The sequence below is a fragment of the Balearica regulorum genome, chromosome 10 (genome assembly GCF_011004875.1).
Source record: "Balearica regulorum gibbericeps isolate bBalReg1 chromosome 10, bBalReg1.pri, whole genome shotgun sequence".
Lineage (NCBI taxonomy): Eukaryota > Metazoa > Chordata > Aves > Gruiformes > Gruidae > Balearica > Balearica regulorum.
The window spans coordinates 13,917,903-13,943,914 of record NC_046193.1 but is presented as its reverse complement, the minus strand read 5'-3'; the positions used below and the strand labels follow the sequence as shown (position 1 = coordinate 13,943,914).

The 26,012-nt window shown below is 44.9% G+C and overlaps 2 protein-coding genes across 2 annotated transcripts in view; both read left to right on the top strand.

The window, feature by feature from the left end:
- LOC142603171 (calcium/calmodulin-dependent protein kinase type 1-like) overlaps window positions 1-26,012 on the top strand; it is a 151,206-nt gene that overhangs the window by 87,303 nt on the left and 37,891 nt on the right. The gene's annotated exons all lie outside the window — the stretch shown is intronic.
- Window positions 3,486-24,224, top strand: IHO1 (interactor of HORMAD1 1). The gene is made up of 7 exons (XM_075762197.1): window positions 3,486-3,641; window positions 10,919-11,078; window positions 12,036-12,193; window positions 14,089-14,137; window positions 14,799-14,886; window positions 22,044-22,147; window positions 22,914-24,224. The coding sequence occupies exons 1-7, from the start codon at window positions 3,586-3,588 to the stop codon at window positions 24,213-24,215; spliced, it is 1,917 nt and encodes a 638-aa protein (XP_075618312.1). The 5' UTR covers window positions 3,486-3,585; the 3' UTR covers window positions 24,216-24,224.

Genomic DNA, 26,012 nt, shown 5'->3' with positions numbered 1-26,012 from the left:
GAAGGAAAGGTAAGCTTTGTGCTGGTGGTGTTTGTGGGTGACATTCAGGGGTGCACAGGTGAGGGCGTGACCACCCCAAACTGCCCGGTGCCATGGGCTCGCCTGAGCCTCATTGGGCTTTGCTCCATGCAGAGTCACGCACCCCAAAGCAGAGAGCAGCGGTCACAGACACAGGCAAGGGATTCGATCTTTCACTGATATGATATTAGAAAGATCTCACAGGTCCGGGTAAATATCAAGCGCAGATGCCTGACCTTTCGGAGAAGACAGCCAGCATGATCGTCAGATGGGTAGCAGAGCCGGAGAGACGGGAGGCCGAATCCTGGCAGAGTGCGGCAGCATCCGGCACACCACTGGGGCAGGCTGTGCCGTCTGCCGGGGGCATTGTGGCGTGAGAAAAGTTGGAAATGATTCAAGAAGAGCATTCACAAGATGTTTTCAGTGTCATTGCCCCATCGCCTCTGCTGCCCTCCCGGTACGGTGACCGCGGGGTCCGTCCCGACATGCCATGTAGCCATCTACCTGCATTTTGGGAGGAATATCCTGGGATACCTGGGCTGGCAGTACCTCGGCTGATGCCATCCCTGCATCTGCCTCTGGAGTTTCCATAGAAACCACCGCTGTGCCAGAGCCAACATCAACAGGGAGCCCCGAATTAGTGATTGAGCTGTACCTCTGCAGCCAGGGGATGCGCTAGCAGCCAAAAGTCAGCTGTGCCGGGGGGCTGGAGAAAGGGACCCCCTCCTCTGAGCACGATGTGGCTCCAGCCTTCTCCTCTGGGTATTGCGGCAGTGCCCTGTTTTCCCAATGCTCCTCGACCTGTGCTCAGCCCTCATGGGCTTTTCCTTCCCAGCATCCTGGGAGGTGACAGACCCTTGGTGCTGCCACGGTCTAGGGTACCTCTCCCCAGCCTGCCAGCCGTTTCCAGAAGCCACTGAGGTATATGACAACTTACCTCTCACCAAAACTTTAGTCACAGGGGACCCTAAATCACAAAGCTGCATTGGAAATACAGACCTGATTAATAAGCTTTTCCCGCCCAAGCATCGCATGGATGGGATAAATCAGACGCTGAGTCACCAGCAAATTGACATCCCTGTGTGCCAACTTCACAGCTTTCCCTGTTGCTGACAGGGCGCCCAGCACTGCTTTTACCAAATTCAGGGCAATGCCTGCTGCGAGTGCCTGGAGATGCTGGAGGGGGAAGCCACAGCTCAGGACCCCCCCGCTGTTGCAGTGTTTCCAACAGTGAGGCCAGCAGTCCCTGCCCTGCAAGGGGTTTGCTCCTTTCTCAGCAGCACCTTGCCTCGTGCACGCTGTTGCCTGGCACATCGGACCTGCTGCAGTGCCGTTTGGCTTGGCTCTTCCACCTGAGGCAAACAGAAATCCATGACCTTTCCTAAAAGTGTGGATTTCTCATTCTTTTCTGTCATCTCCACTTTTGGGCACAGGACCAGGATCCCATCCGAATGAGGGAGGAGGAGAACAGCCAGGACGACAGCTGAGGACATCTCAGGGTGGATGGAGAGATCTTCAGGCAAAGGGATGATGGCCCTGACCACCCCTGAAGACAGACACGTTATTAACTGAAGAGCTCCCCTGAGTTTCTAATGAAATGCACTATGAAGAAAAAAAAAGTTGAGGGACATACCAAATATATTGCTGTCTATCTCCTGGCAGTTTCTGCTAATTTTTACTAAATGAAAGGCTTCAAGTATCTGGCCACACCCCCTAATGCTAGAAGCACAGTCTGTTACTTCAGATATAAGGACAGCTACCAGCCAGCACCTGGCAACGTGGCTAATCTCCCCGGAGCGTGTTATGGATGGGGGAGACTGGAAGTGGAGGTAGCTGTCAGACCTATAATTAAAAAAATGTGTTTCCTTATAGAAATTTCTTTCCGTTGTCAGGAGAGATGGAAATACAAAAATCTCATTTATCATATTCCACAAACTTGGTAGACACTCAAACTAGAAAGCCCAAGCCAGACCAGAAATAGGAATAGCTCTGTACAATAACCTAAAATAACGTGCCGAGCCTTATCGCTGGTGCACAGAGCACCTGCAAATCTTTTCCTAAGGGCAGTGGAAGTGCTGTGAATGGATACAGGGCTCTACAGTCTCTTCTGAAGGGAGTTCTGGGTCAACTTTCCAATTACGAGCAATAAAACGATGGAAAATCACCATTTATGATGCAGGGCCATATAGGACCTGGAGGCACAGCAAGGCTTTTGGCAGCAGCACCATGCACTGGGCTGTACAACGGACATGTAGGCAGCTCAGGAGCAGAACAAGGCTTTTATTTACTCAACAGGCGCAATAAACATTAATGTTCCCATCAGCACAGCTCTCTGGAGGAAGATTTGCCTTCCAACCCACGGCTGCCTTGGACAGCCCAGCCGTTATCCCATCCCTGAAGCAGGAACACGATCCAGACTGTGATTCCCCACTCCGGTCCTAGAAAACCAACCCATTAGAGGCTCATCGTGCAGCTGAGAGTTAACAAGCCACCGTGATAAATCCAAGCTATTTATACCAGCCCTAGCGCTGTAGTGACAAGCAAAAGCAATGCACCAAAGTCACTCCAAGAAGTTTTTTATGGGTAGAAGTCCAGAATTTTTTTTTTTTTTTTAAGTGAAAGCTTTATTTCTGTGGGATTTGATTAGGAAACCAGATATATACATCAAGAAAGCCATTATTTTGACACCTCTGAGCTCCAGGCTGCCTTTGATACTAAAGCCAAAAGAGCATAAAGGGGAATGTGAGGAGTTCCCCTTATCTAGCCATGAATTTACATCAACTTTACATCTGCAGTGCTTTAGTGCTTACAGAGTGTCTTCAGAACCAGCAACCAAACATTTTAACCAGTATTTCAATTGCTTTGAATTAGAGGAGAAAAAAATAGGCAAGTAAGCGTGCCTGTTTTCCATTCCTGAAGACAGAGCATACAGAAGTACAAGGAAAAAATTCCAGTAAAACCATATTTGAGAATCTTTCTCCGGGGAGTGTTTAGATGATGGGTTATTTTTGTCATGCTTCTAATGGGTGAAATTAAATCGTTGCTGCATTTCTGCGAGAGGTGTTTACACGAAAGACCACACAGAAATAAATGGGCGCCATGGCCGCTGTGCTCCTGTGGGACCAGCCCTCGGCGTGCCGGGCTCTGAGCCCCCCCGTGTGCCCAGGGGTCTGCTCCCCCGTGTGCCATGGGGAGAGCCTGGAGCTGGGGCTGATCCCAGGGGCTGTGGCCAGGAACCCCCAGCACCGAGGTGACCATGGAGACCCCCAGCCCTGAGGCTCCCATGAGGCCCCATGGGGAGCCACTGGGCCCAGCCCTGGGGCGGCCATGTCAGCCAGGCCTGCCCTCGGCCTGCAGGGCCATGCCCCCTGCCAGGCTCTCCCCACAGCGAGGGGGCACAGGAGGACGCTCCCCCCTGAGCAGGGCTTATCCGTCTCTCTCCATTTTTCCCCTCCCTGCAAGGGAGTGTGGCTACATGGCTGCCACGGGGTAAGGGAGGCCCTGAACGCTGGGGCCACGGTGAGGGCTGGGAGCTCCCAGCGAGGGGGTCAGCTGTGAAAAAAAAAAATGAATGTTAACGTCTGGAATATCAAGGAGATGCTGAGCACACCGACAGCCACCGGGTGAGCTTGGGCTGCGGGGCGGGGAGTAAAGATTGTGAGGAAATTGTCTATAAAATTAAACACTTGGGGTGTTTGATAGCGATGGGGTGACACACATCTAGAATTGATCTATGGTTAATTACGGTCTGGTTAATGGTGGTTAATTAGCCGGCTCCGTGATCCTGTTTGTGCCTGCATTGCTCCCAGCCTGCCAGGCACCACGATAGATCCACCATCGCCGGGAATTTAAAAACCAGCATTGGCTGAAAGCTGTTCTCGGGTTTATTCAGGGTTTATTCGGGGAAGTCCTGTGGCCTATCTGATGCAACATGTCTAATTAGATAAGTTAAGTGTTCCCTGTCGTCTTGTACAGAGGATAGATAAAATGAATCGTGATTTGCAATATTGTTACACACATTATGTAACTCTAAATTTATTCCATATACTGCATTTGTATGCATGGCTTAATTTTTTCCCAGCAGAAGTCAAAGAGCAGCTAGAATTCCCCACATCTACAATGTATAGGGAAACAACAAGTATTAGTTGCATGTAAACACCTGGAGAGAAAATATGTAAGACAAGCTGCATTTTTTTATAGCCAAGTATCACCTTATGCATCACATGGTGAAGAAACAGAGCAAGATTTATTCCTTGTGTGATTCTGGAGAAGCTAATTGATGAATTTGGTCCTCTGAGCCTCTGTTCGCTAAATAACCCACTTACATAACTAACTGTTGTTCGAAGTCACAGTTTTAGTCATACTGTCCCTTTGGCCTGATGTTACCACAATGATGGATGAAAACATAATAGTAGTTTTCTTGCCCATTATAAATATACTTGTCATATATATATGAATTAATTGAATTTTGCACAGATGCAGGGGTGAAAGGGGAGCCAACTGAGGGAAAAACATATTTGTCATGATTTTGTCTTTATAAATATGCATTGCATAATTCTATTGTCTTCTTGGTACCTGCAGATTTTATTATTTTTTTTAATTTTGTTTTCAATAAGTTGCTTCTAAGTAGTATGAAAACCTGTGACTTTCTGGTCAGAGACTGAGCAGGGGAAAATTAGAGATTATATAAAAATATATAATATTATATATAATAATATATAATATAGATTTTTAAATATATAAATCATTCTGTGGAGCCGTGCAATAGGAAAGGAAATGAGTGGAAGAAGTATAGGTGCCTGTTTGGAAAGGGATCACTTGAATTCCTTCCTCCTACAAAGTATCCTGTCAGCTACAAAGTCTTCCCTTTAACTCATTTATTAATGCATGAAGAAAATACAGGCAAGATTTTAACACCCACTCCTCAGCATTCCACAGTTTTTACAAGTGAGTTCAAAAGGGTCAAATTGGGCATAAAACATTACTGGAAATGCAGGTGGGTTTTTGGAGGAGTTAAGAAGCGGGAGAAGATTCTCAGGAGGAGAATTAACTTTTTCTAAAAGAAAAAGAAAGTTAGTCATAGGAGCGCGTGTATGTGTGTGTGTATTTGAAGTAGGGGGAAAGGTGTTGATTACTTTTTCCTGTCTCACTTGTGTTACTAGAACCCTTTCTCACCACAGCAGGGTATGCTATATAACCCCAGGAATACTGTCTTTCAGGGAGCTTTAAAAATGAAACATAAAATCAGCATATAATCTAGGCAGGGTATGAATCATGCTGTGAGTATTTGAAAGTTTGAGTCAGGGTGTTACTTCTGAGAGCAGCTGCCACCAGGTCCCTAGGAAATGCAGAACTCCAGCGACACAAAACCCTCATGGCAGCAGTTCTGCACAAGCCCAGGATTGCTCTGGGTTTTATTCATTATCTATCTTTCAGACACACACGTGCTTCTTTGTAACCACTAGCAGCCTGAGAAATAGGGTGGGGGAACCAAAGTCCTTGTTTTTCCTGTTCTTGTGTATGAATACTGACATAATAGAGATCCTAGAAACGCAGGAGAAGGCAGATTATCTAGTTGGACAATGTTAATATCAGGGTGCCAGTTATTTAAGAAGGTGGGAGGAGGTCACATGTATAGAATGACAGCTATATGGTGGAGAAAACTTAGACTCAATGTAAGTGTATTGACAAATGGCACAATTTTTGTGGATTGAAATGCCAGACTTAATTAGGGAAAGTGCCGCGTTAGAGCAGCGCTGCTGCCTGCCTAGCTGGAAGGGCAGGCAAAGAAATATTGCAGAGTATGTGAGAACAGCAGCCGCAAAAGCAGTGATGCTTCAATTAGCCTTTTATCAACTGGGTGTCACTGGGGCGTGATGCTGAAAACCCATTTTCAAACACCATAAACACCTGCCTCGGCCAGGGAACTCCCTGGGGAAGAGACATGTCTTGCCTTGATCCTGAGCTGAACTGAGCACCAGACCCACATTCAGGGGTTACTCTTGTAGTGCTACCCTAAGAGTGACAGCAGTGAACTGGAGTCAACATCACTCAACAGAAGCCAGAAAATCCACTACTGTTTAATTTTATTACTACACTGATGTAGTAATAAGGAAGCTTGTTAAAAAGAAATTAAACTGGATGGCCAAAAGGGTTAAATGCTTGCCTGAGGCATAGAGATTATTTAGACCTCATGTTGAAGCTCAGAACAAATGCGTATCAGCTATCAGATCAGACGGGAGAAGGACGGGTAGGAGACTGACATGGTAAAGATGACTACTGGAAGTGAGAAGGCATCGTTCAAGAAATGAAAGACGATAAAAACTAGAAAAATAGAAACCAATGTATTAGGATTTTAAGTTGAAGTTACCAGAATTTTCTTGTTTCATGAGAAAAGCAGCAACTTGCTAAAGGCATAAAAGCTACTATATACCTACTTCCAAAGTCAGCAGAAGCAGAAAGCCTGCCAGAGTGTGTAAGACAAATATATGATGAAAATATTAAAGTGGCATTTAAAAGGGATGCTGTAAGTTAAGGCCTGCTTGGGTCACTACTCTCTATGGCTTATTTCTGCTGTTGAGAAAAAACTTCCAAATTTAACAACCTCATTCAATCCATTATCCCATGAAACTCCATCCCACATAGCAGGGCCACATGTTTTGAAGTCGCCTGAAGGTCTCAGAATAAGCAGAAAATGAAGGAGACTGCCAGGACAAAGACAGAGAGAGCAGCTGTAAAAATCCCGAGCCTTGGAGGAATGAGGAACTGCAGGCTGGAAGATGGCTCAGACTGGGTGGCAGAACTCCCTGTCTCCAGATGTCTAATTTTTAACATGGTCAGGGATACATTTTGTGTAAGTAAGCAGAGCTGCTCCACAGAAATCCCAATCCAAAAGGCCCTGAGAGCCCCAGCGACCAGCTCAGGACAAAGGACTAACATGGTTTCCAAGGTGAGGAGCCTCTGGGCAGTATTGAATCACAGCCGAATGAATAATGAAGTGGCTCATAGAAAGTAAAAATGACCTTGAGGTATTAAAACAAGACCAGAAGGACTTTGAGCCTGAAATCTGGAAACTGGAGACAGTGTTTGAGCTGAATAACCAAGAGGGATTTTTTTGTGGTTAATGCATTAAGGCCAGTGCCAAAATCTGTTTGTAGAAATTCCTTTTAGTATATGGTGGAAATGACTTGTGGCAAGCAGGTCCTGCTGTTCCAGAAAGCAGAAAAATAATTTTATGCTGTGGCCATTCCCAGTGAAGAGATGGGAAATGACCGCAAGCTGCAATAGCGGCTAAAACTCTTTGATTTAAACTCCTTCGGGCCCCTGGATGCTGAAGTTCCTCTGCACCCAAAGCCAACACTGATCCTTGCTCATTTGCTGAATACATTGGCAGGCAGCAAATCGTGAAGACAAAAGCAGCATAGCAGAGCTAGAGACAGTTCCTATAGATACAGACTAAAGCCAGGAGGAAGAGCAGGTGAACAGCAGCTCTCAGAATTTCGATTGGATTTGTTGTGATGTAGCCCTGGTCACTAAATGAGGAGGAGCAGAAAGCGGTCGGGAGATTTTCTGGAGGGGAATCAGGGGAAGAGGAACTTTATGGCACTGACCCTACTGAAGATTACTACCAGGAGAAGAAGATCTCTTCATCGGCAAAGAGGCTTTACTGCACTTTGAAGAAATGTGTCAGGAAGGCGTAAGTGAGCTTCACCCACAGTGCTTGGAAAGAAGAGGGATGTTGGCACAGGTTCAGTGGGGATGACAGCACCAAATAAAATCACTTACAGCAGCACCGTGTTTAAATGTTATTTTGCAAATTGTAGAAGACTTGGTTTGCTTTTCCAGCTGACTCTTAAACCTTGGTCTTGGCACGTAAGGATGGATCCAAACAACAGAGTAAAAACTACTGATTTTAAAAAAGACTAATAAGGCCTATGACGATTTATAGTTACGAATTTTTAGCTTGTCAATGCCCCTAGAAACATCTAGGAAACACAAGAGGAGGGTATTTATCTCATGCTGTGTTTCTCTTGGTGTGCTGTATCTGACAGCTGTCAGCTGGGGGCAAGGCAGAACCTTTGAACGAAAGGTGAACATTTGCATACGGTTGTGCTAAAATGTTTGGAAGTGGAAATCCAAACTTAAAAAAAATGAAAGAGGCTCCCACAAGATCTAACTTCTCTTGTGGAGGGGGAATTCCCACTGACAACAGGGAAGCTGAGGCTGTGAAGAACTAGCTGACTCCCCAGACATGCAGAGGGCTGCAGATTTTTTAAATCATGCTTATATGACAGAAAGGGTTGGAGTTGCCAATACTGTAATACCTTGCATAAAGTTACGTGGGAAAAAGAAACCATTCCATCGGTCAGGAGGGGATGATTTAGTGTTTTTTGGAACTGGGAAGAACTTAAATGGCACTTGTCTTACATATCTAAAGCTGGTATTGCTTTGGACGCACATGCTAGTGCAAATACCTTAGGAACACTGTGGGCACAAAGGCATGAACGACTCAGGGAGAGCTCGTGGTAGCAGAAAGCTAAAAGTATTCCTGAGATAAACTATTGCATCACCTAGGAGGGACTTCTAACTGGGATTAAATATCTAGGATGTTTCCTCGCTGTTTATAAGGAAGGGTTTATATTTAGGACGGAGCATGCATCCCTGCAGCTCAGGCGTCCTGAAGGGAACGGCCAGGTGGTTGGAAGAGCTGAGTTTGCCTGATCATGGATCTGATCACAGATCTGATCACGGTTGTCTGATCTTGCTAGGCCGAATGCGGCCAGGCTGATGTCTTGCCCGGATGTTAGTAAATTAATTGCCGGCAGTGTTAAGCAAGAGAGAAAGAAATGCATTGCTCAGGGGAATGAGTGTATTCGAAAGAGACAACTGTTTCATCTCCTCTCTAATTTGTAGAAGTGCCATCGTTCCTAAACCAACCACTGAGAGAGTAGACTTAAAACAGAAAAATTAGGGTCCAGAGCAGCCGACAGCCACCTTTAGTCATAGTGCAGAGTGAGCCTGGGAAGTCCCTTGGCTTGTAAAGTTCTCTCAGCTCAACACTCCTCAAAATACTGGTCATAAAGCTCTTTGTCATAGGAATCTTGTACTTCAGACATTAAGTAATGTGAAGGGACTGAGAAAATGAGCAGGTTATGGGATGAGATATTCACCAGTCATACTGGATACTTTCAAAGGGGGTTTGACAGGACAGTAAAACCCTTCCTTAAGCTAAGAGGGAGCTTTTTCAGCTAGAAGACAAGGAGGATTTAGAAAACTGGTGCAGGAGATGTGATACTCCCATTGCAAGGAGGGATCCTGGCCCTGTGGGATCACAGCAGCCCACGTGAGTGCATCTCTCCCTGGCATGCTGGCTGTAGATTAAGAAATTTTTTTTTTTTTTAAACAAAGCTTAGCTAGTGCTAGTGAAAGTTGTATTCAAATTTCTTTCTTAGTAGATTTGGGGTCTGCAGGCAGATCAAGGGGGACATTTTGAATTCAGACAGATTAATCAGGCTTTTTGAGAATCCAGCAACCCATACCTCATCTATTTTTGCCTGCAGCTCAGTGTAGTCAGTGAGCTCAAAGCCAAAAGTATTAATACGATATTGCCACTGACACCACTATATAATGAAAAGGGAGACTGAGCAGTTCAAGTACTACTACTAAATTCCTTCCCTGTTGTGTGTATGATGTTTGGGCTCCTTCCAAAACTGGGGATTAACCAAACACGTCACTGCTAATAAATGTTGGGGTGATCATCTTTTGTTATACACATGAATTAGTCTTCTGTTCCTTCTCCTTTACTTGTATGATTTGATTTGGAAGGAAAATCCTGCACAAGAGTCTCTCTCATTAATTTTGATCTGTAATTCCTAGTTCCAAAGACAGCAACACATCTCTCCATTTTGGTATCTTAAAACCCAGCAAGAACTGAGAGTTGAAATCTGGCCCAGCTTTTCTTATGTTTGGACCTAGCCTAAGCACTCCATCAGACCTTGTGGATGTGGAGCAATAGAATAGTGATTACTTGAAAAATTTAAAAAAGTATGTATCTTTGCTAGCAAAAAATTGAAGCTAGTCTCTGACAGAAGAAGTGGTGCAGCTGTGCAGGGAAACCCTTGGCTGAGGGAAGCTGGTACCATGCCACGATCCTAGTCCATAAAGCAGTAGAAGCCGTGTGTCTGAAGAGGAGTAGAAACAGAGCAACAAAGCACAATGTCAAGGCTAGCTGGAAAAGCCTTTATTTGGGCAAGGCTCAGGGGAAACAAGAGAACTTTTAAGTAGCATGTTATTTGTTTGAAATATTTCTAACAATTCAGATCAATTTGTGTAGCCATATGCTACCTATTTATTTGTTGTTCCAGTGTGTCAGACTTAAGGCGTCTGGAGAATAAATGCCCAATAAATGTCAACTATCAGTCAGAACAGTTTACTCTGTTGGCACTGCCTTTCCGATAAGCTGAGCAGCATCTGATTTACAATAGAAATTATTATCCAGAGTGGTGAAAAGGGAGAGAGACCCAACACTTGCTAGGAGCAAACCCCAAGGTGTTCCTTAAACTAGGACTGACCGACTAGGCAGGTAGGATGAACAGAGTTAGGTGGCCAGTCCTAGCTTCAGTCTGGAGAAGCATCTTCACCCCTGCAAGGTGAACGCAGAGCTACTGCTCTGTATTCGTACGGCTGCGACAGTTTAAGATAAGCCAGTTGGCTTTGTGTAGCAAAACCACACACTGTTAAACATTATGCAGCTATAGGAACGGTACCCTCCGAGTGGAGAGTGAAAACGAACACATGGGGGTGGGCCGTGCTTGAACAGTTCCAGCAGGTTGTGTAGGGAATTCTGTTTAGCTTTTTAATTGCTCAAGACTCATTCACAACTGGCTCTGCCCCATTTCAGGCCTAATAAGTTTTCCATCCGGAGCAGCGCTCCTAGTGACTACTCAAGTTTGAGCGATTCTCAGCTGCTCTTCGGCTCCCAGTTCTGCCTGGAGAATGTGCAGTCAGCAGCGGCGCCGCTGGAGCTGGGCACAGAAGTGGGACAGCACAACTCCCAGGACGTGAGTCTTGCTCTCCTTCAGCCCTCTGCAGGCACACAGCCACCGTTCACAGTTAATGGAAAATGCTGAAATCAGGTGGTAACTTTTGCAAATGTTAGTAACTGCTGAAATCAAGTTATCTTCTTGATACATACCCGTATTTACTGTGACTAGACAAAATAGCAGCCTGGTTGGCTGAAAAACTGGGGATCAGTTCTTGGGAATAGGGTATGGTATTGGGATAGGTATTATTTTCTTTAATCACATTTTTAAATTACTAAAAGAATATGAAATTATTCTCAAGCTAATATCTTTAGACCACCTAGCTAAGGTAAAATATTCCATCTATTCCTTCTTTGAAAAATACTGTGCTTCTTTCTATTCATTAGCTTTGTACAAGAATGACAGGTATTCAGTATTTACTTCCATTGACTGGAAATTACCTTCCTATATTGTTGTTATGGCAGGTGCTTAAATGGTTTTCAACGAAGAGCTTCTACGCTCAAAATCTTTCTCCTACAGGACATGTTTTCTGATGTTACCGGCCTCACTAAAATAGTTCCTGCACTGCTAACAGATAGCACAGGATCCAAATAAAAACACCTGAGAGCAAAGATTAGGAAAGTGGTGGCAGCTTGGTGGCCCTAGACTGTCCTTCAGTTCCAGATCCTATCTGCTGTCCTCTGCATTTTGCTGCACACCTGATGATCTCAACCAACTGAAAATCCTCAAGATGAGAGAAAAGCCTGAGTCTGGAGGAATTTGGGTTGGGTCTCAGTTCCACAGGGAATCAATCTAACTAGGCACACTAAGTGAGCCATAATCTTGTGAAATTCTTAATCACCTCATCCAATCTAATCTGTCACGTCCAATCACTGTGATTTCTGTCTGAAAAGCACTTGGTACGCAGAAGTTTTTTGCTAATTAATGTTCTGATTATTTTTATACTTCAACATTTTTCTTTCTTTTGTGTAACAGAGCGAGCCCAGTATTTTTACCAAATACCAGACAAAACCACAATTATTTGATGAAGATACAAAAGAAAAAGGGTTGCTTAATTTTGGTGCAGGAAGAGTGAAAAGTGTCTTGGAAAATTTTGAAGTGAATAAGAACAAAATAAAGGACAAACATGATCGGTATGTAGACATTAATTGGAAATTTTTTTCTGTGCTGGTGGTTATCATTCCCTGCAACTCCTTCTTCCCTTCTTAAAAATCACACATGACATATTTCTTCAAGAAAAGTATATGTTCAGGTTTTAGATAATCTCTGATCGGAAAAAGTCACAGGCTAAGAGAATAGGGGTTTTTTTGCAATGCGATTCATGTAACACACTCAGCTATAAGCTGCAAGGAAAAACAAAACTCTAACCTGAATTTACCTTTGTCCTTCTTCATCTAATCAGCAGGTTTTTTCTGTATTGATTCTCTGCAAAACCCCATATTTCTCAAAATACTATAAACTGATCAAAGGGACTCTGAGGACAGCCTTTATGTTTAGGACAGATGAGGAGATTGCCAATCATACATGTGTGCAGTGGAAGATGCAATGATTACACCTTTATAAATCTGCACCTAGCTCTAGAATTTTAGTTGTGTACAATATTTTTAATATATTGTGGTTTTGGTAACAGACAAGTGTAATTTGGTAATGTAATTTGCATCTGCTTTTTGCCAGATGTTAAGAATTAAATGTATGTGTAGATCCTAAAGGACTTTAAGGAACAAGCTAACAGTTTCAAGCTCAAAAATGAAAGATGGCAAACTCCCCAGTGCACCTATAAATAATTCTTAGGTCTGTATATTTTGTAATATAACATCCAAAGTGAAACACATTTTCGTTAAAAGCCTTTGATCAAATCAGGCTGTGTATCTCTTTCTCTTCTGCAATGGGCACTATGCTTCTGATAATGCAGAATTTGATTCTCTAATGACTATTAGAGAAGAGGAGGATTTTTGTAAGTGAATTATGGAGAAATGAACAAATAGTTTTAAATGTTAGGCTGAAGTCTTAATTATCTTTTATTTCTTCTTTAAATGAATTATGCTCCTTCCTACACTCCAGACTCGCTCCCAGATTAGAAGTCTGTTTATAGAAATAGCATTATTATCTTTACAAAGATAAACGTATAATTTATCAATTTGTATCCCACGCAAGTTTGACTAATAAAATGAATATCTTCCTTTCCATAAGGCTAGAAAGATTTCAGAAGCCCTGTCTAATTCTCATAACTAGAATTTACCTGACCTCCACTTTTTTGGTCATTGCAATTTGGATCACAAAATGATTGATTTTTAAATGACCCGAATCTTCAGAGAGGAAATAAGTTATCACTTTGCTTAGCAACCATCCTTGCATTTTGGTTTGATAGGGTACTCATGAATATAGCCTGGTTCCTGATAGGCTCGCTCAATTTAAAAGGATGGATAACAGAAACCACAGGCGTAATCTCGGGAGAAAAGGATTTGCAGTATTTGTTCTTCCTGGCTTGGGCTTTGTTGTTACTGAAGCTTTTCCCATATTTTTCCCACAGTTATTTAAGTCCAAATACAATACTCATGTATCCCAGCAACCGGCACGTCACCTCCACCAAGGCTGGGTCCTTCCGGAGCGGATAGCACGGTGGTAACACCCCAGCAACTAATGGACAGTTGCGTAAATGCCAACTAAAACTTTGGAGAGAGGCACAAATGCTAGGCAAAAAATGGGAGAGTTTAAAAAAAAAATCATTTCATGTATATGATATATATATATGTATATGTGTGTATATATAGATGTGTGTATATATATGTGTGTGTGTGTATATATGTGTAGATATAAATTTTTTCTTACTCCACATATCAGAATCCATGCTTTCCTAAAACAAGTAAGGTGACTTCAAAGGGTTACGCACCTTCCTGTGCTTACATCATGCACTACCCTATGCCTTGCAGTGTTTCATGTCTCATTTTTACTGTGAACTTTTCAATTTCTATCCATTTCAGTAACTTACATGTCTGTTTTATACTTGTTGTTTTTTTTTTCATTTTAGTGAGGTTTTAAGCACCTTTATTTCCAGTATCAAAGACAGGCTTCAAGGGGTAAGTTAATTCAAATTTGGAGTGCAGAATAATAAAGAGTTAGAAATGCTACAGAACATTCACCTTCTCTCATTTACTGTGCTGATATTTGAATTATTACACTGCTTGTCTTGAGCACTCAAATGCTTTAAACCAACAATTGTCAAATTTTTTGCATATACCATTGTCTTTGTGGCCTGTCCTTAGGGTCAAGGTCTTTAGGTCCTTGCCTCAGGGCCAAGCAGTGGAATTTCTCTGGGTCTTGGGAGCAAGAACAGGCTGTAATGGCTCTCTGCAAATATCAATTCTTTTTTCCTTCTGCCTGAAGAAAGTAGTCTGCTCTCAGGAATAAGTCAATGTGGTCTCACTGTCAGAAGGCGTCTCCTCCAACACTTTTGTGGCTTGATTAATGTTATTATTAGTGCTTTTTTTACAGATTAGTATCTCTATTTCAAAATCTGTTACGATTTCTGCAACATTTCATGAGCCTTTTGAGCCATTCCAGATCTCCTTTGGGGTTGCAACCAACAGCTGGACAAATTGTTTAAAGCAACAGATAAATAATCATTTTCAGGCTGTTCCATTACACGAGTTGCAGTCGTTCTGTGGCATTTGGGGCTGTGTTTTTGCAAACAAAGAAAGGGCAATGTATTAATTTTCTCCTTTGCCTTCGTTTTTGCAGCTGCAAGCATGCTTGGACAAGTTTGGAGAAATGTTTGATTCAAGAAACAAATCCCTTTTGGTTTACCTGGAAACCATTTCCAAGACACGTAAGTCCTTTCTGTGTTTCTGTTAACAGCAGAGGGCACAGTCAAACTGCTGAATGTCAGGGTGTTGTCTCCAAGCTGGGGTGAACCAGGCAAGTCTTGTCGCTCACAGCTGCTCTTCCTAAGGGAGAAAAGCAAATAAGAGTTATCCATGGTATGGACTCATCTATTTTTCCATTCTTACTCTGTGATATTCTCATTTTCTCTGCTCTCTTGTACTGTATCAAAGAACTTAGGTCTTGCATGTTTGGAGGCCATGCACACATAGATAAATGCACCTCTATGTTTTTGTGTTCTGCCTGGAGTATGATCATTTTTAGACTATCTGAGCACTAATGGAATATGCAGTAAAAATAACTTCGATATTTATATCCTGAGTATCCAGTTTCAGTTTTTAGGGCTTTCTCAGATTTTCATGTGTTAGTATGAAGTCTTCCATCTCTCCTCTATGCTTTAGATAGGAGCAAAACTAGTACTGCTCATTTCTTAAGTAAGAAGCACATAGTGAAGCACATTATTGCCATGATAAAAAGGTGACCTCCCAAAAAAAGCTAATAATGTAAAATACTTTTGAACAGCTCCATCTCTGAAGTGGATAGTCACAGCAGTCTTTACTAAGGGAAAGTGCTTCCGAGAAATTGTTTCTAATTTGGCTTAGATCTGAACCTTTGAGAGCGCGTTAATTTTTAATGCTGGCATTATTTTTTATATAAAATATATATATATTCTGCTCCATGCAAAAACAAGAGGCCAGCTTCAATACACGCAAGAAATGTGAAGTGTGTTATACCTTGTGAGTTCAAGGCAGCAGACCTTCACAAAAGCACTATAATATTTACTGTGCGGTAAAATGAGGCTTCCACAACACACAGCTTTGACAGATACCCTTTAAGTCAACACGCCCCTCTCAGACAAGAAGAGGGGAGTCTGGTGGATTCTGCATGAGGCTGTGATAGCCTGTACATTTGAAATACCAACCTTGTTATACTAAGAACACTCCCTTGCTGTGCTTGGCAAGTGCTCTTGGTGGGACCTTAACGTAAGCAAGAATCTGTCTGCTTTGGCCAGCGCAACAAGCTTCCTATTACACATTTGCCCATCTCCTAATTACTTAAGTGCCTCAACTTGTCCACTCTGCAGCAGAACTTTGCCTAATTTCGTATACCTCGTGCACAGAAATTGTTGTCATGGCACTGAAAATCAAATCTATTGTTCACGATTCCCCCTCTTCATTCCATACCATTTGCTCAGCTGTCCTGTTTCTTCTCCATACCCATTTTAAATAAATGTGCCTGGAATTAAATGAGAAACCTCCCAGAGGTGCCTGCTGCTAGATTTTCAAAGCAATTGAAAAGAAAAATTGGCACTTTCTGTAATGTATCATGCTGCAGAATGTTGAATATATAATGAAAATCATCACACGCTCCACAATGTTGTTCTTTTTATATTTCTGGGAGGTTCATCTATCACTGGTTAATTGCTGATAAACACTGCCATTTGACTGGTATCACAGTGATGGATAATTAAGTTCCCACTAAATAAATACCTGTACTAGTGCCTTGAAAAGATCCCAACTGAGGCAATTTCCTTGAAAAACTGGTATAAAATTCCTAAACTCGGGTGATAAAGAGCTCATACAGCACTGAATGCCAGTGGCTGATGATGCAGGACCTTGGGATGTGGGTGACATGCTAGAGACATGTTAAATCATTGGCAGTGGAGGATTTTACATGCAGGAGAGGAATGCAGACAGTGAAGAGGCTCTCTTCAAAGAGAGAAGTAGTACACCAGGACATTCAAACAGCTCTGAAAAGCAAAGGGAGGTAGAATTTGAAATCAAATCTGTCTTCATTAAAAGCTTAATTATAAGAAGTATCACAGGCCTCATTTATAGCAGTGGGTAGCAAGCACATTTGGCAGAGTCTGCATAGCCACTGGGCGAGAACAAAACAGAAAATATTTTTCAAAATATATTTCCAAAGCACTTCCAAATGCTGTTGGGCTGGCATGCTCTATGCAGTAAGATTAAAAAATAAAAATCTTCTCTTTTGAGGGTTGTCCATATGTGCTTCCACAGAGTGGATGGAGCTGTGTCTGGCACTGGAGGTGATAACATTTGCCTGAGCAGCTTCCACTGAGGCACAGCTGCTCTATTCCTTGCACGCATCTCCGTGTGCTGTGCACGGAGATGTAAAGAGGCAAGCAGATCCTATGTCCTCTGTTCTTCCACCTTATATAGAGTTTCTCTGGTTCACTTGCCTGCTCATCATTTACTCTTTCCTTCTGGTTTCAGCTCCTGTAACTCATTTCTTCTTATATTTTTCTCATTTTAATTTATATGCCCCACTTCCATCAAAATCTTCTATTTTTTTTTATACAAATCCCAATTTTCACAGCTCAGCCCTCTCTGAACTGCTTTGCTTTTCTGATATTTGGTAGTTCCAGCTGTGACAACTCACAACAGCCGTATCTTCTGCACCACCTTGACTTCGTTGCAAATGAGGAGCATATTCCCAGCCAGCATTCCACAGGCAATCCTCTGATGCTCCTGTCAGCAAGGGTGACAAAATCATGTGCAATATGTCCCTTATAGAGGTACAAGCTGATGCAATTCTCTGACAAAATCTGGTGCCTGGTGGGCAGTTTTCAAACATGACTTGCTTTGAGACTCCCGAGGCCCAGTATTTGCTGGCAAGGTTTCTAGGGGAATTTGCTATGTTTATAATGGTGGGATTTGAGCTTGTTCACTGTGAGCAGTAAGGTCCGGGATACGACACCCAGGCAGTCCCCTTACATTCTGTGTTTGTAGCGACTGAAATGCTGAAAGATTTAAAACCAATAAAGGAAACATGCCTTTCCATGCAGCTGCTCACCAGCTGTGCAGTAACTGGCAATGAAAATTGTTGAGATGAGGGACTTAACCAGACTCCAAAGCACCTTGGCACGGGTGGCAAGAGGCTGTGCAGTTGTCGTGGTGAGTGCTGAAACCCCTCATTGTCACACTTCAGGGCTTTGGGCACTATCTGCCATAGAGCAGGCTGAGATTGTGGACAGCTCATCCCACAGTTCCCCCATGCAGATGTCTTCCGCCTGCTGACTACCCGGGGTATGTCCGAGCAGGATGCGGCTGTGACAGCCCAAATGTCTCACCCGCTGGCACAGGTCAGTTACTGCCCGGGGAGAAAACGCAGTGCTCTGCTGAGCTCCATAGCTCTTCCCGGCTCGTGTCTCACCAGGTTTATACCTCCTTCTATTTCCCCTACTGAACCTGGGCGCGGGGGAACCAACCTCCCTCCAAAATCTTATTTAAAGCCTCTGTGCTGTCAGTGCTAATCTCAGGACGAGTTGCACAAGCAATGATAGATAGGCATCAGAAGCAGTTGCTGTTTAATATTCCTAGGCTTGGAGGCTGACGCTCCCTCCCTCAGCTGCTCAGACTGTCGTTTTCAGCTGTTGGGATTGCAGCTGTATCCGAGTGCAGGCTGATTTGTGGGGAACCCTCTGCAGCACAGGATGGCAGAGCGGCCCACTCAGCAGGCCCTGGAGGTCCTACAGCCTTTTATCTCATGCCAGATTTCACATTCCATATGTTATATAATGTAAACCAGTAGCATCCGAAGACAATGGTACAGCAAACCAAAACACAATGGTGTTCGAGGTTGTAAAAAACTGGTTTGTTTAGAGTAAAATACCTTAAGAGAGGCACAAGTCTGTGCATAAGCTACCCATTAACCGAGTAAAGATTTTCCCTCTATGATCGGGTTATTCGATAACTATCTGCTGTGGGGGTTATTTGAAGAAAACTTTCTCTGAAGCAGCCATTCTTCATCATTTTCAAAGGCAAGAGACTTGACTAGCAGGGTCCTTGATCTGATCAAATTTGGCCATCTCAATGCCTTTTTTTAACTCTAGATTAACGCCCATTTTTATTTTATTTAATAGTGTTTGACAAGTCTGAACACTCCTCTGGTATGGAAGCCAGAGAGGGAAGGAGAATGCCCCTCCTCTGTACCGAGGGGGTTTTTTCTGCAGAATACTCCTACACGGACAAATGAAATGCGTTCAAAAGACTGGCTGTTGGTTGCTTGCCTGCAGCATGCTGTGCTGAGTCAAACGTATGTGCAGATCACAAGCCCAGTGGATGCAGTGCTATTTTTAGACTGAGGATACCATGTTGTAGAAGAACAGACAGACTAGGGAAATCAGAAAGTTTTAAAAATAATTCTGAACTAAAATTAAGCATATGGGGAAGAGCAGCAAGCTGAGGTAAGCTTGCTGATCCTTGCCTTCCTATATCCTGACTATGCGGAGGTGGAAGGTGATGAAGTGATGTGAAAGGAGTTTCCTCCTCCCCCAAAACCTGCTTTCAGATTGCAGGTAGCCCTTAGCTCTAACCAGGGAGATGTAAAGTCTCAAAGGGCCCACTCAAACATTCACTCCACCGTTACAAACACGTTCTGCAAACCACAGCTTTCTCCTGGTGATTTGTAAAAATGTCTGAATCTGTCAGAGCAAAAGACTAAAAGCTTAAAAACAGCAGTGAGAGAGCAGGGACAACCAAATTGCCTGCAACAGCCAGAGAGCTTCTTAGTTGAAATATGTGCAGATAATCCTCAGAAATCAGCCACACTCCTATGCAGAACAAGGCAAAGCCGTGTGGCGATGGGCATCCTGAAAAAATGGAGAAATTCCCCTGAGCCAAGGTCTGTGAAGTGGTTTAACTTCATGCGTGTGAGGAAGATGCATGGATGAGGCAACTGCAGGGTTCCTTCTCGCAAACCACAGCTACGTGCACTGTGCCCAAGCACCGCTCCTTCGGAGAAAGGCAAAGAAAGATAAAAACACAGCCTGGCCCAGGGGTTCCTGCTGCCAGGAACAGCTCTTGGCAAGCACCCCGTCCCTCCAGCATCACCTGAGCAGCACCTCCAGCCCCATGCCACAAGACACCTCTGGTTTGTGGGGCTGAATAAGCCAAACGCTTTCAATCTCCTTTCGTAAGAGGAGATTATCATCTAAGCACTTAATTATCTTGTAGCTTTTCCCTGCACGTGTCCCAGTTCAAACTCTTTTTTTTTCCTTGCACATAGATGGCTAGGACTGCATGCGGGCTTCCAGCCACCCCAGGGTGCACAGCGGTTCCCGTCAGCCAGAGCCTGTGCACATCTCACCTGTAGCCCCTGATGCTGACATTTGTGTCTTTGTGTCACCTGCTAATTACCTAAATGCCAGCTGGCTTTCGCAGCCAGGTGACTATGGCAGATTTTGAGCAGGTCTGGAGAAGGAGCACCTTCCAGAGCCCCCTCGTCCCCTTGTGCCACCCCTCTCAAGAGCTGATGTTTTCCCTTTAATTGACGGTTATCCACCTCATTTTTCTCAGCTTTTTTCATATTACGTGACAACTGAAAGGCTTTGTTTGAATCTACAGAAAAGGCCACTGCATTGCCTTTTAATAAGTCATCTATCTTCTCCTAGTGTGTTACATTAGTCAGGCACAATTCACCTATTATAAAATCTTGTTCCATTTCATTCCATTTCCCTCCATGTCTTTGAGTACTCTTTCCCTTAAGGTCTATTTAAAACCTTGCACAATATGAGAACAAACTAGTAAGCCCATAATTGCTCAGATCTCTTTCCTTTCTTCCTTCCCAAGTGTACCTTTTTAAAATGTCCCTGGTTTTTACAGAAACAAAGCCTGTATGATCACTTTCTGCCTGTCTCTCCCTAATAGTTTTTAACTCTTTGACCAATTCCATCTAGAGTTTGACAGAAGGGCACAGCTCACCGAGATAATTAAGTCCCTGCAAGCTTAATGAAAATAGCAGGGCATGAGGAGGAGAGATTCCGAGTGCTCTGCGGCACCGCAGCCTGCGAGCACACCTCTCTGAGGTGAGATGTGCTGCACTGAAGAGCTGAGATAAATACTCCACGTGCAGGAATATTTTCAGCTGGGCTCTCAGCTCCACCGACACCAAAGTCAATCAAACGCATTGGATCTGTAGCAAAAGAGGATTAATTAATTGCAGAGCTCTTGCAGCCACTTGTTGGAACATAGTCTTTAGTCTGATTTTTCTTGGGTGTGCAAGTGCTAGTCCAGGACTCCAGAGTTTATCCCAGCCCATTGGCTTGGCAACGCTTTGTTTTAGCAGGAGTGCTTTACATCCTGTTTTGTTCCAACCAGCCAATGTTCCACCCCAGCCCCACCATCTGTACACACCTTCCCGCACTGTTCACAGGAAAGACCGGGCACGTTTAGGGAACAGCTCTTTCTCTGGGTCAGAATTTACGATTTTAAAGGAAGACTTCTGTAAGATTGCTGAGGATTTTTCACCTCCACATACGCTGCAGACTGCGTTCCCATGCTGTAGTGTATTAGGCACAGCAGTGGTTGCTATAAGAATAATTGCAGCTGCATGGGAGGGGGTTATATTATTGTCCAATTATATAACAAAAATTCTTATATCTTATCAGGTTTTCAACAAGACTGACTGAAGCCAAGAACATCTTGCTCGAATTTAAACCCCTTGTTCCCCAGTAACTGGAAGTCCCCATTCTTTGCACGCTCCTTCATAATATCCCACTATCCCTTCAAGCAGCTTTCCTTAGGTTACCGGCCTCCTGCGCATTTCTGTTATGTAGTCTCTGGTTGCACTTGTACCCATGAACCTCTCGCATCTCCCTCCTGTTACCAGCAATACTGTTCTCCCCATCACACGTTCAAGCTCCCATTTACCATCAGCTGGTGACAGAAGGGGGTCAATTACACCAGGGTAGCCCAGATATATTGGGGTCTCCCTCCCCCGGCCATGCCTGTTGTGAAGTTGGCAGACAACCAAGCCTCAGCCTCCCTTGCATTGAGCCAACCGAGTTTTGCAGCATCATGTAGCCTTTCATCTCCAGCTGTCATATTAATAGAGCACAGTAAATGAGGTTTGGCCTATACTCAGCGTCTTATAAAATTCAAGTGCTTTGCATTAAACATCTACCCTATTGTTCATCGCTTGGGGCTCGGGGAGATCTCAGCGGGTGAATCACTATGGTTGCACAGGACAGTGAAGTATTTCATGCCAAGCCATGGAGGAAGTAGCAATAGTATTGATAGTACTTTATTCACATTTACAAATGAAAGACCAAATGTGTTTTTTATTGATTTCCCTGTTTAGTGCAAGATGCTCTTCAAAGTCACTGTGGCTCGGTGCTGAAAGCTCTGACAGATAAAAGCCAAATGGAGCAGGCGCTGCTGGAGATGGAGAGGAGACTTGCAGCCGTAAGTGCTGGAATTAATCTTTTATTCTGAATCTTCGTTCTGAATTTCTCCCGCTTCTTCAAAATATTAACTGAATATTAAATTGCCTTCGAATGGTGGATTATAAAGTAGACTGCTTCTGTTATAATGAAGGGGGGAAGACATATTAAAATGCAAATTCTAGGCGAGATGCTGACTGATGTTCACCCAAGTGCTGGTTAACAGTGCTGTAAGCTCTGATGAAACCCTGGTCAGCAAGAGGGGAGCCCAACAGTGGCCTGTCATGGAGCGCTGCTTCCTCACCTGGCACGTGCCATCGCTGGAGGAGGTGGTGCAGTGCGCACCTGCGAGGGGAGAGCATCTTGTGGAAGTGCGGTGCCTTGTCCCTTCAGCTGGATGAGGGAGAGGAAAAAAGAGGTCAAAAAAGAACAAGTGGGTGTCAGAGACAAAAGAATGAACTGTCAGAGACCTCCTGGACAGGTCTGGTTTTTCCAAAGACCCTGCTGCAAGAATTGCTTTTGACAAGGATGCGTCACACCAGCGCATGAGAAGGCAGCACTCTGGGGCATGTGTTAAGTTAGGGGTATGCCCCAATCCCAAACCTCTCCCTTCTGTAGGACTGTTTGAGAATGGGTATTACACAGGGAGATACAAAGTACTGTTCTTTGGATCACTACCCAACTTAAGGAATTTGACACATAGTACCTAAAAGTTTCTTGTTTGAATACTATTATTGCACCTTTTAATGTGTTGCTTCCTGCTTCTGCTCTCCTTGCTGTCTCCCCAGAAAGACGTGGAACTTTTGGATGTGAAATCCAGCATCCAGCTGCTGAAGGAGGGTCTGGAGTCACTGCCAGCTCAGCTGCGTGATCAGCACCTGAAGCTGTGTGAGGAACTAGGCTTCCTGAAGCTCCCTAATGCCTTAGCTGAGCTGCACACGCTCATTTCCAGCGCCAGACTCCCTCCTCACATGGCAGATAACTCTTCCCAGACCTCCCCTGGCCCATGCGCTCTGGGTGAGGAGAACATGTGCTGGCCGTGCTGCCGGGGCAGGGGGGGTTGCAGCTCCTCGGGTCGGTCTCAGCCACCCTGCATGGCAGTGGGGGAGCAGCGCAGAGACTCCTCTGTGAGGAACCAGGTGGCTGGGGATGACAGCACGTCGCCGGGTAACCTAAACGCAGCTTCAGGAGGGAAAGTCAGCCCCATTGCTACAGCGGTGTGTGGCAGAGAAAACACTTCTTTGCAGGAGGTGAAATACGGTTTGGAAACAGAGAGCTCTGCTAAGCATCTTTGCATATGCTGCACTAACAGCCATTTTTTGGGGAGCAGTCAGAAGAAACACCGTCCTGTACCACAGGAGGTGCCTCTACCAACTCCACTGAGGAAGGCAGTCAGGAGAGGCACCAGAGGATTTGAACCCATGACACCATCACAACAGAGGCAGCCTCAAGTTTCCCACCTTTCTGTACGAAAAGATATGCCTGGGCGAAGAAACAATAACTGGGCTGCCGACCGTGAGGTGGAGAACGCTGTAGGGAGCAAAGCTAAACAGAGGCCAGGAAGGATCCCTTGGAATAAAGCAATGGGGAGGAAGAAAACGTGTCCTGCTATGAGAAAAGGCGAGCTCTCTCGATGTGCTGATGGCGGGCTGAAGCAAAGGAAAGCAAATGGGATTATTGAGTTGGAAAGCTCCAGAAAAAATTGCTTTCCCAGATACACGGTTGCTCTCCATTTGGGAAGCTCTGACCCAGTTTCTGCAGCCCCCAGTCAGCAGATCCAGCCAAGGCTCACCAAGAATTTCCCGCCAGTGCCATGCTCCAATAAAAGCCTGCAACAACTTGCAGACAAAAGAAAGAGAAGTTTGGAAATTAAAAGAAGAGCGAATGTTTCCAGTGTAAAAAGGAATCTCTTGGATTCCTCTCCCCAGGAGAATATATTTTCCCTGTGTACCACAACAGGTGAAAAGCAGATGAGCTGCTCCACTTTCCGAAGCCCTGCAGCCTCCAAGAAGCCACATTCTGTCAATTCGCTGGCTGAGCAGAATACAGCCTGTTGCTCTTTGGTTTTTGATAGTGATTATTCTGATTGAGGGGGGTTGTTTTGTGTTCGGCGTCCTCGGCACAGGCTTGGCTGTCTCGGTCACAGTTTAGGTGTGTTACCCGCTCAGTCAGAGACAAGGCTCACGCCTGGATGTTTGAAAGTGTTACTGCCACTTTGATATATTGTGAGGACTGCGTGAGCTCTGAGGGGAAGCTCTCACCTAGCTTGGAAGGCTGATGGAATCTGTAAACTTTTCAACTAGATAGTTGTAATAATATCTCTGTGGCCAGAGGCTTTGCTCTGTTTCTCACTCGTAGTCTCTGTGTTCGTTTGTATGTCTAAAAGTTCAGCTTTTTAGCTCCCTAGGCAGTAGGAGTGCTGTTCTGGCTGATTTTGATAAGATTCAGTTTTGTCCCAGCAGTTGTTTGTGAGCTTTGGACAGGGACGAGTTTAGCTGAGGGAAACCAAATCCCAACATCTCAGGTTCATCGGCTATTGCCTTTCTTCTCCTTTTAGGCTGAAATTTCTTGGCTTCAGAAAATTCAGGAAATTATTTAGTTTCTACTTTATTTGTATCTCTTGGCTAAGCAAAGAATTCTCCAACACACACTTTTCAAGAGCAGTGGTTCTCAAACAGAAGCCAAAAGATGTGACATTCAGATTCAGCAGATGAAGTCACTTCTCGTCTGTCAGGAACCTGCACCTCTCTGGTAAGGAGTCGCTCCAAAATGTTCAAGTCAGAAGGGACCAGCTTGCTCACCTAACCTGGCGTACACAGCACCGAGATTGCTGGGCAGCCCCGGCTCCTGCAGAGCAACCCTTTCCAGGGTACCAGCTCAGACTATCGGCAGCTTTCACTGCTTCAGACATTTCTATCACGTTTCATTTTTGATCCGAGATGTTACTAGCAAAAGCAGCACTGAGGTGTTGACAAAACAGATCTATTGCCACGAATACAACCGGTCCAGCTTTGTCGTCCCCAGGGGGAAGACCGGGATCCCTTTTTCCTGGCTTTAATAAACTCATTGTGTCTTCACCAAAGTCCAGTGTCTTTGAGTTGGTTTTTTGGGAGAGGCAAGATCCTGTTTCAGTGGGTGAGCAGGCAGCTGCTCTCCAGCTGTTTAACTCTCCTGGATCGTGGAACTGGGAGGATTCAGGGTTTTTTTGTCTCCTCTCTGATGTTTAAAGAAGGAAACATCCAACCTTCCAGTTGATTCGGTGGCATTAATTAGCAAGAAGAAGGCAGCGAGGGTGGGGGTGGGGAGCCCCCAGAGCCTTGGGACACACACACACACACCCCCCTCCACCCACCCACCCACCCCCCGGTCAGCGAAGGGGCTGGGTGTCGACTGTCGGTGGCAGCGGCCACTCATTTCATGTTGCCCTCCTGCACCCGCTGCCCAGCATCCCAGCACAGCCTTTGCTAGGCAAAACCTGCTCCCTGGGGCTCACCACCCCGCAGGTTTCAGGGTCTGCAGGGACAGCCGCAGGCCCCTGTGCAGCCCCCGGCCTGGACGTTCACCCTGGCTGCGTCGCTGCCAGCTCGGCAGTGCATGGCTGAGCTTGGAGGGACCTCTGGAGGTGTCTGCTGCAAGCCCCCGCGCTGAGCCGGAGCAGGCCCTGCCTCACTGGTACCCCGAGGACGGAGTGCCTGTGCCATGGGGTGCAACGCAGGGCTGCCCTGGGGACCCCCGCAGCCCCCCACCACATGCGCACAGTGGCACGCAGCAGGATCGCGAACAAAACTCCCAGAGAAAGGCGGCGTAACGGCAACAGCAGCCAGCGGTGCTGCGCCCCACGCCGGCCACCTCCCTCGGGGAGCGGGGGGAAGCCCCAGGGTGCCACC

What these genes read in the sequence shown, in the direction of transcription:
- IHO1 (XM_075762197.1), top strand. Translation starts at nt 3,586, where the DNA reads ATGAATGTTAACGTCTGGAATATCAAGGAGATGCTGAGCACACCGACA. An exon ending in GACAGCACAACTCCCAGGAC is followed by an intron (nt 11,079 to 12,035) that starts GTGAGTCTTGCT and finishes TTTGTGTAACAG; the next exon opens with AGCGAGCCCAGTATTTTTAC. An exon ending in ATAAAGGACAAACATGATCG is followed by an intron (nt 12,194 to 14,088) that starts GTATGTAGACAT and finishes TTTTCATTTTAG; the next exon opens with TGAGGTTTTAAGCACCTTTA.